The sequence below is a fragment of the Lodderomyces elongisporus genome, chromosome 4, assembly GCF_030384665.1.
Source record: "Lodderomyces elongisporus chromosome 4, complete sequence".
Classification (NCBI taxonomy): Eukaryota; Fungi; Ascomycota; class Pichiomycetes; order Serinales; family Debaryomycetaceae; genus Lodderomyces; species Lodderomyces elongisporus.
In genome coordinates this window covers 1,839,658-1,854,754 of record NC_083676.1, presented here as the reverse complement: position 1 = coordinate 1,854,754, position 15,097 = coordinate 1,839,658, and the positions used below count along the sequence as shown (strand labels likewise).

Below are 15,097 nucleotides of genomic sequence, written 5' to 3'. Positions count from 1 at the left end.
TTTTTCTTTTTCTCTTGTAATTATTAATTATATGTTTGGTGTAGAAACCTCATATTTGGTGAATTGAAGACAGACAAACCACCCGCCCCGACTCGCCCCGATTTTCCCAACTTGTTTTTCTTTCTTCCATATAAATGTGAATATGTGTATATCTATATACTGTACAATATAGCATGAGTTTTTTTTAATCATTAGCTTTCCAATCAATGAGGCTCTCAATATCATTCCATGAACCGGAGTAATGTTCAACACCAAAGTCATCCAATAACTTATCAATTTTACTACCCTGCATTGCTACGGGGTATGACACCGCAACTAACGGGAATAAGTCAGTTGCCGAGTCACCAATGTACATCACATTTTCTGAACCGCCCTCTATTCCTAAAGCATCTGCATTGTCAGCATCCTCAAGATTTTCAATGTTTATTGTCTCTTGTACTTGCATGTGTAGATGCAGTTTATCAGGCACAGACGAAGTAAGGGACTGTTTAAGTTCTTCAACGTAACGTAGCTTGTCTTCTGATGTGCGTATATCAGGTGTTTGCCAAATGCCCGTGGTGATACCGTTATGAAACTCAAACTCATTAGCAATGATTTTTACATTCCATTGACTTTTGGTACTTTCAAAACCATCCGCTACGGGAATACCATACCGTCGCAATGTTGCACCAATAAAAATTCTACTCCAATTAACACTAAGGATAACCACTTTTAACTTTGCACTTTGGCAATGCTTCAAAAATTCAACAGCACCTGGTCTCAACTTTACTTTCTCTGCTGCTTGTTCAATGTCACTTTTGGAAATACCAGCAAAATACCTATCTGCCTCCAAAGCATCGATGGAGCTCATCTCAATGGGACGCATACCCTTTTGAAAAGCAATATGGTCTTCCAAGGTCTTGCAGGGTCCAAACTGTTTTGTATATGTAGTATACACATCGCCGTATATTTCTCCATAATGAGTAAATGGCTTAATGCTGGTCGAAGGTGCTTGTGCTAATACTGAAATAGTATCTTTTTCAGTCAATGTTTCGTCCCAATCTGCAATGACGAGTCTCGGTGAAATCTTTGTCATTAGGGTCATGTATCTTTTGCAATTGAGGGCGGGACTGCTAGACTTTGTTTGTGAGTAGAAAAATGGCCTGATTATGGGGTGTAATTTGGGAATACTATAAAACAGATGGTGCATTAATCTCATTAGTGTGTCCTCCATAGAGTACTCATGGAGATTGTTGTTTGATTAGGTTGGAAAAGTATACTCCTTATTTCTTGTCCCGTGTGACTGTAACTATCAATGTGCTAGAAGAACAAAAAGAACAATTTATAAACCATACAATTTAAAGAAAATATGAAATCCTTTTGAAATCATGCGCAATTACATTATAGTATCACAACCATATTTGACAGCATTAGTTCGTGGAGGATGAGAGCGAGAAGAGTTAATAAATAATTAGGGGGCTAGCAAATCAAGGGAAATCAAGCAAATCTAGCAAAACAAGAAAAGAAAGGGAGAAAATTCTCATGACTTCCAAACTTTTACCCTCAAAAGACCATACTTTACAGCTAGGCAAATAAGAGCAACCAGAGTTCTAGAAACTGCATCCTAAAAAAATAATAATAAATATTGCACAACACCAAACCAGTGTCAGTATCAATATCACAGTTTCTGATATATAAATTGTTCAATCCTACCTTTTTAATCCTTTGACGATTATTTACTTTTTTTTTCTTATTTTTTTCGCAATTGAGCATTCAACATCACATAAATAATGTCATCTAATCAACAACAACAACAACAAGAGTTTGGCCATTTGGGCAATGTGAAACAAGGCGAACACGCAATTGACTCAAAATTAGACAATGTCAATGCTGACAAGTTGACTTCTGGTACTACAGCTGGAAAAACAGAGGGAAATACCTTAAAAGGTGAGCAAGGAAAATTCGAGCAAGGTACCGCTGGAAAGACAGAGGGAAATACTTTAAAAGGTGAGCAAGGAAAATTCGAGCAAGGCGCTGCTGGAAAGACAGAGGGAAATACTTTAAAAGGTGAGCAAGGAAAATTCGAGCAAGGCGCTGCTGGAAAGACAGAGGGTAAGTTTGAGCAAGGTGCTGCCGGAAAGACGGAGGGAAATACTTTGAAAGGTGAGCATGGTAAATTTGAACACGGCGCTGGTAACGAAGAGAGCAAATTGCAAGGCAATTACGGTAAATTCGAACATAGTTCTGCGAATCAAACCCACAATAATGAAAAAGAAAAAGCTTCAGGGTTGGACAAATTTAATGAAAACGCCAAGGAGGACCAGAAAAAAATGGACGAACAAATTCTGAGCGGATTAAACAAAGTTGGCGATGAGGTGAAAGGTGTGGGAAACAAGATTGGATCCAAATTCAATGAACTTTATGAAAAATACGAGGATGATGCCGTCCCAAGAGAGAAGTGAGTTTTTTTTTTAGTTTTTGTTTTTGAGCTTCCTGGAGTAGTGATTCATCACGGATATTTGTGTATAGTGCAACACGAATTGTCGAAATGTGTTTTGTTTGTAGAAGGTTTCTTCCCAGTCAAGTAATTCAAACTATTTGATCGTTCTTCTCCATCGTTTTTATCTTTTACAAATGCTCAAACTCTACTCAAGTGGGGTATCACTTTCGTCAATTCTAGACTTGCTTCCTATTTATCCGGTATTTCCTAATATCGACAAAAGTTATAATACCCATTATATGCAGAACCAAGTGTACATGTATATCCGCGCATGAACCCTTAACCAACTACCACTTCCTTTACATATTTGCTAATCCATAAATATATAATATAGTTTATAGATTCTGACATCTTCAACCAACTGTAGAATTTTTTCTTTCTTTCTCCATATTGCAATAGATTGCATTGAAATACATTAAGCTACTTCAAGACCTACAATGACCACAGAAAAACAAACCACTGAGCAAAAGCCAGTCGAAACACAAACCTCTACCTCCCCTTCCGCCTCTGCCTCCACCCTAGATTCTACCGCTACGACGACAACCAACGGCAATGGCAGTGGTAGTGGCAGTGGTAGTAATGGAAACAACCAGGAGGAGATAACTTCAGAACAACTAGCCAAGATTCAGACTGTTGCGCAAGGAATCCTCAACCCCAATGGTGAAAATCCTCAAATGAATGAGTACATACAATCTACTTTGTCGTACATTGGTAATGCTATCGAGAAAATGCAGAATACAAATGATAAAGATGCCACTGCAAAAGAAATAGCTGACGATTTGACTTCAAAATATGAAAGTTGGGCTGCATCAAAAAAGAAAGAAGAGGATGAAAAGAAACAAGTTGCTGAAAAGGAGAAATTGGGGAAAAGCGATTAAACTAAAGCAAAAACGAATTAAAATCAACGGATTGGTCTAAAATGAAAACGGACCAAAAAAGAAAAAAAAACAACAACAAATTCATAGAACAAAAAGCAAAGACTCAACAACGATACTAGCTGGTTACAAGTAATAAAAATGTATACAATCTCTTATATCTATCATGAGTAGGAAACTTTTTAATTAAAAAAAAAAAAGAAAAAAATCTCTCCCATGACAGACTCAAACCATGTATTTAAATATTTTCAATTTTGCAGCTTTGATTGACCATGGCAATAATTGTCTTTATTCATTAAAAAAGAAATGAATTTCAATTATACCACAACTTAAACTGCTAACAATAGATGTATTCAAAGTGAAGGAAACAAATCTACAAGTTTGTGAGAAGATAAAAAATAAAAGAAGTAAAGTGATTGACGTATATTCAAGGGATGTATATACGGCTATGTGTTTTGTTAGTTGGTTGGATTGGTGTTGATGATGTTTAAGTAGTTGTTGTAAAAAGAAGAAGAAGAAGAAGAAGAAGAAGAAGAGGAAGAGGAGGAGTAAAAAAAGGTTGGAAGAATTTTTTTTTTGTAGTTTTCGTCTGTTTGGTGAGCATCTGGTATTGCAACTTATTTTGTAGTTCGCGATGCCTTACACTCCATGCGCTACTTGCTTTTTAAAACAGCATTATCTGTCATCCTTTTCAACACAAATTCTATAATAACTATATTCCCCTCGATATATATATATATATATATACATAGATATATATATACATATCTACAAACTGTCAAGCACATAAGATACCTCTACCAATACACAATGAGCTCGAATTCGATCCCTGCATGGAAAAAGGCGGGTCTTAAAGTCCAACAGAACCAAGATCCTTCTTCTGCTTCTTTTTCATCATCATCATCATCATCGTCACTTCTTTCCACAAAACGTATAGAAACTGCGGATTTAACAAGTAAGCAAATTAAACAAGCCACCAGTGGGATAAAACGGAAACTCCAAGATGACATACATCATACTAAAAACAAAAAACCACCCAAGAGGGTCAAATTACCCAAAAGTGAACGAAAACCACCCACAACGATGGTCAAGGATCAGTATACTTATCTTGTACAATTCTTGAACGACCGCGAGAATTGGAAGTTTAATAAACTGAAACAGAATTGGATCTTGAAGAATATTGATAAGATACCAAAGCAATACGAAAATGCATTGATTGTGTACTTGGCAAGCTTACAAGGTGGCTCAAGAGAGCGATTGGCAGAGGATTTGAAACAAGAGATTAACAAATGGAATGTGAAATTTGAAGAGATGGAAAAGAAAATTGAAGAAAAATTGTTGAACGGTGGAAATGATAAAGAAGAAAACGAAGATGGGAGAGAGGAGGAAAAGGAGAAAGATGAAACGGAAGCTAACAAAGTTAAAATTGAGGGTAATACTGCTGGGAAGAAAGAAGAAGCCAAGGGAGAAGAGTTGACTGCTGAAACAGTGCTCCGATATAAAGCTATTCTCGAAAGGTTGGTAGATGAAAAAATTGTTGTAAAAGGTCACGAGGAAGACGCAACGGTGGAGAATGTAACGGAGGAGAAAAAGTCACCGATGAAGGATGAAAATGAGGAGTCGAGTGTTGATGGCCTTAATGTAAATGATGATTCTGAAACAATGGATGCGGAAAAGGACGAAGAAGACAAAGGAAAGAAGGAATCGAAAGAAAAGAAGGAATCTAAAGAAAAGAAAGGAAAAAAGGAAAAGAAGGAAAAGAAAGAAAAGAAAGAAAAGAAAGAAAAGAAAGAAAAGAAAGAAAAAAAGGAAAAACTGGGTGATAGAAAAGTCAAAAGTTCAAGATCAAAGGAAAGCAAACCGCAATCCAATTTAATCATCAGCGAAGTTGAGGTTTCTCCCGTATAGGATTTGTATGACAATCTTATTTTGCAACTATTTGCATACTATTATTTATTTGTGATCTCTTTCTTACACTCGTGCTATAACTTGCGCGCATTATTGATTTACTTTCATTCCCTCTTACTTTTACTCTCTTACTTTTTTTTTTTTTTTTTTATTTTTTTTTGGCTTGACTTTTAATTTTTGGCAACCAAAGTTAATCTCAGAAAAATTCAGTTTGACCACCCCCCTTATCACCCTCACTGATTATTCTTACTTTTTACTCTAACCGCCACTGTTGCAAGAATCACACACAGATTCACAGTTACACACAGTTACAAATACGATCATATAATCACATATATCCGCAACAAACCAATCATGCCTGATTTGAACTTCAATTACTTGCAAGACCGTGTCAAGGATGTTGATCCAGATATTAGATTCATGGCTTTGGAAGATCTTCGTAAATATCTCAATGATGAAACAGTCACGTCCTCAAAGTCGTCCATCAGTTATCATTTGGACAAATTGATTCCCACACTTTTAACAATGTTGGATGACCCCAACCCCGATGTACAAAACCAAGTGATAAAATCATTCGAGCCAATGGTGCGGTACTTGAGCAACGACTCGATCTTGCTGCTCGTCAAAGAGCTATTTGCATTAGTGCAAGCGAGCAACGATCCAAATAATACGAGTAACGGATCATCGTCGAGCAAAACACGAAATTTTAGAAGCTTCACAATATCAATCCCAAATATGGCATTAAGGTCGTTGTTTGCGCAATCGAATTCGAGAGATAAATCCGATTTTGTTTCCGATAAGTTATCGAAATCGAACTATAAATTCGATAGGGATTTGGCTAAAAAAATATTCAGCTACATCTTGCCAAAAGTGTTTCAGAATGAAATTGCTTTTGACAATATTGAGTTATTGATTGATTTGATTTCGGAAATCGGGTATGCTCTCTCTCCGAAACAGAATCTTGAGTTGGCTCAGTATTTCATCCAAGTAAGCTTTACTGAACAAGGTATTATTGGTAAAAAGGCAATAGTAGGAGCCGAACACGTTATTGCATTGATTGATCAGGAACATCAGATATCCACTTTGGTGGATTCTGTATCCCAACAGTTTCAAGCATCGAGTTTACCAAACAAGAGTTACATAATGTATCAATTATTATCTGTCGTCATAAGAAGACGTATAAAACCATCTCAGGTTGCTGATATTTTTGATGCAGTTACAAAAGAGCTTTACTTGGATCTTCACATAGGCAAGACACGCGAAACACATAAAGACGACGACGACGAAGAAGACGAAGAAGACGAAGAAGAACTTGATCTAGACATTTTAGAGAAACAGAATGCATTGAAAGAAGAGGCATTCACCACTCTTATTGATCTCGTTGATGCAGCATTTCTTCCGATTGACAATAAGAATACCGTTCTTGATGTAATACAAACGTTTTTACAATATGATCCGTTGAATCAAAGCGATGATGAAGGGTTTGACATTGGGAGTGAAGAACAGGATGAAGAAGACGGCGACGATATCGATTTTAGCGAAGATGAGCTAGAGGCCGTGGGCGAAGAGGAGAACGATGGGTCGTGGAAATTGAGGTTGCAAGCTTCTATTTTATCACGCGTGCTTATCAAGTCATATCCAGATACTTTGGATACCGTTCTAGACAAAATTTTACCAATCTTGCCAATTAAGGATTCAAACGACCAGGTTGTCCTGGAAGCAGTTAGATCATGCATTGCAATCATTCATGCAACTTCTCCACGCGATGCACAACCAGTACAATCACTCTTTGAACCTATTATAGAGAGATTAAACTCATGCAAGGAGGAACTAATTCCGGTATTTCTCAAGCTTGTGGAAAGTTTAAATAGGTTTGATAATACCGTTTTGATTGAAGCATCTTTCAAAGCTTTGGAAAAAAGGAATATTAATTCACTGAGCTCTTTAGAGTATCTACAATTTTTCACTAGTGTGTTGAAATTCCACGATGACTTGAGTAATTTGGTTATAAATAAAATCGGGGATGATATTGCAATTAACCTTGAAGACAAATCTTTTAACATGATTATTGAGTCACTCAAATGCTTGAAAATTTTGCTTAATCACAAGGAGAGCTCCAAAATTGCAAACGTTGAAAAGCTTGTCTCGTCTTTGGTTACAAAAGTTGAAAATAGGAAACAATATCCTAGTGAATTGATCCGTCTCGCAATTGAAGCGCTTGGCGCAACACTTACCAACACCACCACCACCACCACTATTGAGAATTCTACTCAAGAAGCTATTTTTGATGTGTTGAAATCATCTATAAGTTATGAAGTTACTAGCAAAGCAACCTTAGATGTTTTAAATAACATTTATACCACAAAGACATTACCTGATGAATATTCAGAAGCAATAGTGGATGGTTTGGAACAATATATTTTGTCGGCAAATGAAGCAACTTCTACTTCGGCATTGATACTTTTGAACAAACTTGCATTGCAGACTGTATCAGATAAGCGGAAGAAGGAAACTATTATTTCGAGTCTTTTGAAATTGCTTCCATTGACGAATGCTTCAAACCACAAATTGATCTTTGAAATTCTCACAAATTGGTCGCAGGATCTGAACGAAAGTGAGCAAACATTGTTGGCAGATGTCATTATCAACTTGGTCAATAGCGACAAAATCTTGCTTCATGATGAGCTGTTTTTTAACATGATCAGAGCATATTCGCAAAATTTTGATAATAAAGTGTTTTATGACAAATTGGCATCCTTATTGAACCCAAATTTACCCGTTTCAGCAAAGATTTCGGCAATTGGCGCTGACAATCTTGGAAAAGAAACACATATAAACGCAGCCATAGAGCAATTACATCTGTTGCTAAAGAGTAACATCAACGATTCCCAAATTGCAGTGGCTATTTTATTTCTCGCTTTTGCAAATGACGATCTCCTTGATGTGAATGAATTAATTGAATTATTGCGAAAAGAAAATTTCACAAACGAAGATAATGTAAAGGCTGTATCGACTGCGATTGGCTTGAAAGTGCAAAGAAATCCTCACGCATTCATCACGCCTATATTAGAGGCTTATAAAGCAGAAACCAGGTCGTTGACAAGATCTTCACTAGTTGAAGCTTTAAGACTTGTTGTAGACTCATGTGACCAAAGGCAGAAAACCGAGATTTGGGATGCCATTTTCAGTTTACAAAACAATGACTTTGATCCAGCTTTGATTCCTGAATTGAGAAAAACAGGAGATGTATTGGGTGAAATTGCTTTGAGCTTGGAGGAACACCAGATTCAACAGGTTGTTGAGAATCAAGTCGATAGAAGGAAAATTTACCTTGTGCTTGTCTTTACAAAGTATTTGATAAGTAACCTTGAATTATCCAACACAGGTAGTAGGCTATTAACATACTTGGTGAATGCATCTGTTGAATGGCTTGATATTGTTGATTTAGATTTGAGAAAGATTGCCTTGGGAAACTTATTGACAGGTATACACATCAAGCCATTGATATTAGCGCCATTGTTAAACCTGATTATTTTGCCGAAATTGGCACAACAGCTTAGCGCAGAGAAGGATTTCAAGAAGATCATTACTATGGGCCCATACAAGTACACCTTGGATCAAGGTGCCGAGCTTCGAAAATTGTGTTACGAATTTATATATTCAGTAATGGCGGCAGATGACACGTCACTTGTACAACACGATGTTGATATCCAATTACTTGGGAAAAATATAATCGAAAAAGGCTTACTCGATGACCAACCGGATATAGTTGTACTTGCATGCAGCAATCTCGGCAATTTTTTTGACTTGCACGAGATGGAAGCTATGGAGTTGATAAGAACGGGCGGCACTGAATTGATTGAGCAATTGGTTGGTGCATTAAACAAACAGCTTTCCAAAAAATTGTCCGCCAAGGCATCGGCACAAGATACAGAGATTCATCAAGAGAGAATCAAGTCCATTGTCAAATTGAGTAAGAAAATTGACTTGGTTTTGGAGAGCACGGAAATAGACAATGATGAAAACAGACAGATCCAAGATATTTGGAACAAATTTATAACGGATATTAAACAACAGTATACAGTTTACTACAGCAGTACCGTTGTTTAAATAGGTAAAAGGAAAAAAACAAGCAATAAACAAGACTAGTTCTTCAAGTGAATAGGAAGCTATTTACACTTTGTAGAGTGCTTCGGCTCGGGTTGACCTTGTATGATTCGGAAAGTTTGCTCAAATGCTTCTTGACTATAGCCTTGGAGACAGCACCTGCGGGCTGCAACCTTGTTTTCTCTGAAGTAGTACTGGTGGTAGCAGCAGCAGTAGTGGTAGTAATATTTGTTGTTGTTGTTGTTGTTGTTGTTGTTGTTGTTGTTGTTGTTGTTGTTGTTGTTGTTGTTGTTGTTGTTGTTGTTGTTGTTGTTGTTGTTGTTGTTGTTGTTGTTGTTGTTGTTGGGCTCTTTGTATCCAAAAGATCCCACTCTAGGTTGTAGTACGTACACAACAATGCTAATATCATACCAATGCTTATATCTTGACCAGTACCACACAATACTACCAATGGTTCCCAAATATCTAGCTTGTCGTTGAGTTTGGGAAGTATTTCTCTGAGCATGTTTGATCCCTTTTTATTACTAGGAACTGGATAGTGGTGTACCGTAAATTTTGTTGGAGAATCTTTACATGTCTCAGGAAGTTCAACAACCTTGAATTTGTCATGGAGTATGACGGTGTTTGCTTCCAATTCCAGGTATTTTATATCTCGTTCTATTTTTCCAAACTTCAAGCCCGTGCTGCCAACAGGAAAAAGATTTATTTCATGAGTTAATGCCTGATTTGTTATTAGTGATTTGATTTGTTTTTCCAAATCTCCATCGGAAAGCCAATTTGGAAGATAACCTGTAGTTTTATCAAGTATATCAGTAGTGGAAACAATGTGCCAAAACACATTCGCACCTAAGCCTGGTAATGATTTGGGAACCCATAACTCATGATCATCTGCCGAACCTTGTATATATTCAAAATTAACTATCAGACCGTCTTTGGTTTTCGTGTTAATGGTCCTGTGCACATCGACCTTTGTTGATGCTGAAACACAACAAATATTGTACACAGAGTCATCTAGATTTTGTTCTGGACATCCAGGATAGAACCATCTGGGCACCAATGGCTTATCTAGTCGGTATTTCTCTACATCAATCAAATTCATCTCCTTAACCTGCTTGACAAAATCTGGGATGAGTTTCAAGATTGAATTATGTTCACTTTCTGGAACCAAATCTGGCGTTTTAAACCACGCCTCGAAATCATTCTTTTTATCATTATCATCAATATCATTGTCAATATAATCGTCATTGTCATTCACAACTGCAACCTTATCATAAAGCACTTCGTTTAACACAGCACACCATATAGGAATTGTTTTGAGCAAGGCATCTGGCATCCTTTTACCACGCCGTGTTGAATCAACAATCATGACCCCTTCCCCGTTTTGGCGAATTAAAGACAAGAGATGCAAATTCAATCTTCGTAAAGAAAAAGACCACACATTTGTATGACCGTCAGTAGATTTGAAGTAGCAAGTCTCTGCTCGATCCTTTGGCGGAACATACCAGAGGCCACATCGCTCGTTTGCAACAATCGGATACTCCAAGCTTTCATGGACTAGTTTGACAAAATTAGCATCGTGAATTATAGATTGTAATCGATTTTTGAATGAAAGCAGTGATTTCTTGAGTTCTTTGTTTAGCAAATTTATATCGCTTTGTTTGTTGTAAATTGGTTCCATCGATTCATAGAGAGAACTGTGAAGAGCATCTTGGTAGAGCTTTGTAGTGGATATTTTAGAGTGGTTATGTATAAGCTCGGAGATCTTTTATGCGCGCCATACGAATACTACTAGTGACGTCGAATACTTCCAAAAGTATATACACACATATATATACACACATATATATAAATATACCTATGTAAATGAATATATCTATATATACTATTTGATTCACCAAACTAATGCTTAAGTCTCTTACGCTTCAATGCAGCAAGTCTTTCCAATCTTTCTTGCTCCAACCTATCTTCTCTTTCTGCATTGATTTTGGATCTACGCTCTTCCTCCAAAACTTCCGCACCAGTAGCTTCCATATCGTCGGAGTCATCATCGTAAACGTACTGACGCTTCTTTCCCTTGTTGAACATTGCCCAAATTTCTTCTCTATTATATCCACCACCATTACTACCTTCCCCATCTTCCTCTTCAAATTCATCATCTGACACCAAAAAGTCACTAAGTTCATCGTCAGATTCCTCATATTCGACATTTCTGTTCTTCATATGTTCTTGTCTCATCTTACGTTTCTTTTCTAGCATCTCTTGGATCTTAGCATTGGCTTGTCGCGGTGCTGCTTTGGCTAAAGCCATGCGCTTATGAAGATCACGAGAATTAAGTAATGCAGAATCTTTAATTGTCTCTTGATAATGAATATTCTTTGGTCTTGTTTGCTGCTTCGCTTGTGCTTTTTGACTATCCTTGTATGTATCTGTCGAAGGTCTTTTGCCAGCGGAGCCAGCGGAGTTGAACCGCCTTTCTTTTTCATGTTTCAAACCATTCTTAGATGGCGGTATAGGTGTAGACGTACGTGACGCAGAAGCAGAAGCGGAAGCAGAAGGGGAAGAAGCAGAGTTAGTGGTACTTTTCGTCAAAGCATCTTTTCCGGGGTATTTTACTGAAAATTTGCTCTGGTCAATTGTTGCTGCTTTCTTCATAAGTTCACTATAGCTCATTTTCGGTCTTGTTGGTTGCTGTTTTGCTACAGGGGTTGATTCATAAGAAGAAACTTTCTTGGGAGCGTTTTTCACCGTACTGGAATTTGTTTTTGATCGCTGTGTTGATGTTTTTTGTTGACTTTCTCGACCTTGATTCCGTTGCAGTTGTTGTTGTTGTTGTTGTTGAGCAGTGTTTACCGGTCTGGTGCTAATTTTTCTCAGAGTTGTCGGTTTCAGTTTCTCAAGCTTTTCCCTCTCTAACCGTCGCAACTCCTTAAGCCTGGCTATAGCCGGGTCAACATATCTTTCTGTTGATGCAATTTTGGCACCGGTGTTCTTGGTGTTAGTGGTGCTAGTGGCGGTGCCGGACTTTGTCAAAGCATTGTTGCTTTGCACATTTAAAGTCAGAGGATTATTTGTCTGGACAGATTTTTCAGGTAATTTACCTCTCTTCTCAAATTGCAGAAGAAGTGATGATAGACCCATGTGCAGGTGGTAACAAGTTGAATACAAGTTAATTAGCAAGCTAAAATAAATGAATTTGGTATTTGTAAGGCTTTTGACATATAGAGTTTGAGACTGCAAAGTGGTGATGATCCTTCAAGTAAAAAAAGCAAAGGTGACACAAAACTGAAAGGTGAATGAAAAAGAAAACTAATCAAGCCAACAAAATAAAGGTGGGGAAAGAAAAATTGTATAAAGCGGCTTACGAGAAATACTATTCAAGACAAGATTGCAAAATTACAAGAAGAAATAGAATTTTTTAAAAAAACATATAAAAAACGCAACTGTTAAAATGTGAGGTAAATTCCAATCTATAACATCTTCTTTAGAATAAAAACATTGCAGAAAGAAAAAAGAATAACAACTACGGTATAGTGAACTATGTATCGACTCAGATTACACTGAAATAAATTGTTTCTTCTTTTATATATATATTTACATATATATATATATATACAAATATATACATATGTATATTGATCAATAAATACAAAATGATTAATCTTTTGGACCAATCATCTTTTCTGGTCTAACCCATTCGTCAAATTCAGCTTCACTTAATACACCCAACTCCAAAGCTGATTCTTTCAAAGTCAATCCCTTTTTGTGAGCATTCTTGGCGGTTTTTGATGCTGCGTCATAACCAATCTTTGGGTTCAAAGCAGTAACCAACATCAAGGACTCGTGCAAAGTCTTTTCAATCTTGTCCTTGTTGGCAACGATACCATCGACACAGTGTTCTCTGAAAGATGCGGCACCATCAGCAATCAATCTGATTGATGATAACAAGTTGGCAATCATGACTGGTTTGAAAACATTCAATTCAAATTGACCAGAGGCTCCTGCAAAGGTGATTGCTGCGTTGTTACCAAAGACTTGACAAGCAACCATAGTCAATGCCTCATTTTGAGTTGGGTTGACCTTACCTGGCATGATTGAGGAACCTGGCTCGTTTTCTGGTAATGACAATTCTCCGTAACCACATCTTGGACCTGAACCCAAGTATCTAATATCGTTGGCAATCTTGAACAATGAAGCGGCAATAGTGTTGAGAGCACCTGAAGCTTCAACAATGGCATCGTGAGCAGCCAAAGCCTCAAATTTGTTTGGTGCGGTCTTGAATGGGAAACCGGTCAACTTTGAAACTTGTTCAGCAACTTTAACGTCCCAACCTTTCTTGGTGTTAAGACCAGTTCCAACAGCGGTACCACCTTGAGCCAAGTACAACAAGTTTGGCAAGGTCTTTTCAACTCTTTCAATACCATTGGTCAATTGCTGAGCGTAACCGGAAAACTCTTGACCCAAGGTCAATGGTGTAGCATCTTGTAAATGTGTTCTACCAATTTTGATGATATCCTTGAATTCTTCAGCCTTTGCTTGCAACGAGTCGCGCAACTTGGTCAATTGGGGAATCAATGAGTTGTTGATTTCGGTAACAGCAGCAATATGCATAACAGTTGGGAAAGTGTCGTTTGATGATTGTGACATGTTACAGTGGTCATTTGGGTGAACTGGTTTCTTTGAACCCAATTCTCCACCCAAGATTTCAATGGCTCTGTTTGAAATGACTTCATTGGCGTTCATGTTGGATTGAGTACCGGAACCAGTTTGGAACACAACTAATGGAAAGTGGTCATCTAATTTACCTTCAGAAACTTCGGTAGCAGCTTGTTGAATAGCCTTGGACAATTTAGGGTCCAATTGGCCTAATTCCTCATTGACCAAAGCAGTGGATTTCTTCAAAATTCCAAAAGCCCTAACAATTGGGGTTGGCATTCTTGCAGCTTCACCACCAATCTTAAAGTTCATTTTGGATCTAGCAGTTTGAGCACCATAATACTTGTCGTTTGGCACATCGATTGGACCAAACGCATCGGTCTCGACTCTGGTATCCTTAAGAGCAACAAAAGAAGTACTGAAGCTTCTCAACTGAGTAGTGGCTCTAAGACTGGTATTGTTTCTGGCAATAGTTCTCAACATTGTTGTAGAATGAAGAAGGAGTAATCACAACAAAAGAAAATATGGAAAATAAAAAATATATAACAACCTGGGGTTGGTAAAGTCAAAAGAACAAAAAGAATAGAAAAAAAGAAAAAGAGAAATTTAGTTGGACCAAAAAAAACTAGTAAAATTTCAAAATTTTTTTTTTTTTCAGAGTCTGGGGTCGAAAACTAACTATATATATATTTATATATATATATTTATTCATATATTAATTCATTGAATTTTTTTTTTTTATTTTTTTGTTCTCTTGATTTTCGCATTAAGCGGAAACAAAAAAAGAATATATATATATATATAGAGACAACCATTGGGTTGAGGTTAGCGAGTGCAAACATAAGCTATAAAAATAATGTGCGAATCTTTGAGAATTATTTTATTTATTTATTTATTTATTTATTCAAGTTTTTTTTTCCTTTGTTTCCGATAAAACGTCGGAGATCACAGGAACGGAATTTGATTGGCTCGCGGTTACTGAAGGACGGAATTAGTAAACTTCTTCTATTCACCTCTCTTTCATTTTTGCACATCATAGACAAAGCACATATAGATACACAGTTCAACACATTAT

At 37.1% G+C, this 15,097-nt stretch overlaps 8 protein-coding genes across 8 annotated transcripts; 4 read left to right on the top strand and 4 right to left on the bottom strand. All coding sequences in view use genetic code 12, as the record gives it.

Annotated features, from left to right (window-relative positions):
- Positions 1 to 184: 184 nt before the first annotated feature.
- On the bottom strand, positions 185 to 1,075 carry PVL30_003807 (uncharacterized protein; the record flags this gene model as incomplete). Its single annotated transcript, XM_001526374.2, has 1 exon — positions 185 to 1,075. The coding sequence occupies one exon, from the start codon at positions 1,073 to 1,075 to the stop codon at positions 185 to 187; it is 891 nt and encodes a 296-aa protein (XP_001526424.2).
- A 694-nt stretch (positions 1,076 to 1,769) lies between these two features.
- On the top strand, positions 1,770 to 2,441 carry PVL30_003806 (uncharacterized protein; the record flags this gene model as incomplete). The annotated part of the gene is made up of 1 exon (XM_001526373.1): positions 1,770 to 2,441. The coding sequence occupies one exon, from the start codon at positions 1,770 to 1,772 to the stop codon at positions 2,439 to 2,441; it is 672 nt and encodes a 223-aa protein (XP_001526423.2).
- Positions 2,442 to 2,527: 86 nt separating this feature from the next.
- Positions 2,528 to 3,357, top strand: PVL30_003805 (uncharacterized protein; the record flags this gene model as incomplete). The annotated part of the gene is made up of 3 exons (XM_001526372.2): positions 2,528 to 2,536; positions 2,725 to 2,732; positions 2,910 to 3,357. The coding sequence occupies 3 exons, from the start codon at positions 2,528 to 2,530 to the stop codon at positions 3,355 to 3,357; spliced, it is 465 nt and encodes a 154-aa protein (XP_001526422.2).
- Positions 3,358 to 4,164: 807 nt separating this feature from the next.
- On the top strand, positions 4,165 to 5,262 carry PVL30_003804 (uncharacterized protein; the record flags this gene model as incomplete). The annotated part of the gene is made up of 1 exon (XM_001526371.2): positions 4,165 to 5,262. One exon carries the CDS (start codon positions 4,165 to 4,167, stop codon positions 5,260 to 5,262), a length of 1,098 nt encoding a protein of 365 aa, XP_001526421.2.
- Positions 5,263 to 5,616: 354 nt separating this feature from the next.
- PVL30_003803 (uncharacterized protein) lies at positions 5,617 to 9,372 on the top strand (the record flags this gene model as incomplete). The annotated part of the gene is made up of 1 exon (XM_001526370.1): positions 5,617 to 9,372. The coding sequence occupies one exon, from the start codon at positions 5,617 to 5,619 to the stop codon at positions 9,370 to 9,372; it is 3,756 nt and encodes a 1,251-aa protein (XP_001526420.2).
- A 43-nt stretch (positions 9,373 to 9,415) lies between these two features.
- RIT1 (tRNA A64-2'-O-ribosylphosphate transferase) lies at positions 9,416 to 11,210 on the bottom strand (the record flags this gene model as incomplete). The annotated part of the gene is made up of 2 exons (XM_001526369.2): positions 9,416 to 10,990; positions 11,205 to 11,210. 2 exons carry the CDS (start codon positions 11,208 to 11,210, stop codon positions 9,416 to 9,418), a joined length of 1,581 nt encoding a protein of 526 aa, XP_001526419.2.
- Positions 11,211 to 11,268: 58 nt separating this feature from the next.
- Positions 11,269 to 12,507, bottom strand: PVL30_003801 (uncharacterized protein; the record flags this gene model as incomplete). Its single annotated transcript, XM_001526368.1, has 1 exon — positions 11,269 to 12,507. One exon carries the CDS (start codon positions 12,505 to 12,507, stop codon positions 11,269 to 11,271), a length of 1,239 nt encoding a protein of 412 aa, XP_001526418.2.
- A 516-nt stretch (positions 12,508 to 13,023) lies between these two features.
- FUM1_3 (fumarase fum1) lies at positions 13,024 to 14,505 on the bottom strand (the record flags this gene model as incomplete). Its single annotated transcript, XM_001526367.1, has 1 exon — positions 13,024 to 14,505. One exon carries the CDS (start codon positions 14,503 to 14,505, stop codon positions 13,024 to 13,026), a length of 1,482 nt encoding a protein of 493 aa, XP_001526417.1.
- Between the last annotated feature and the right edge of the window lie 592 nt (positions 14,506 to 15,097).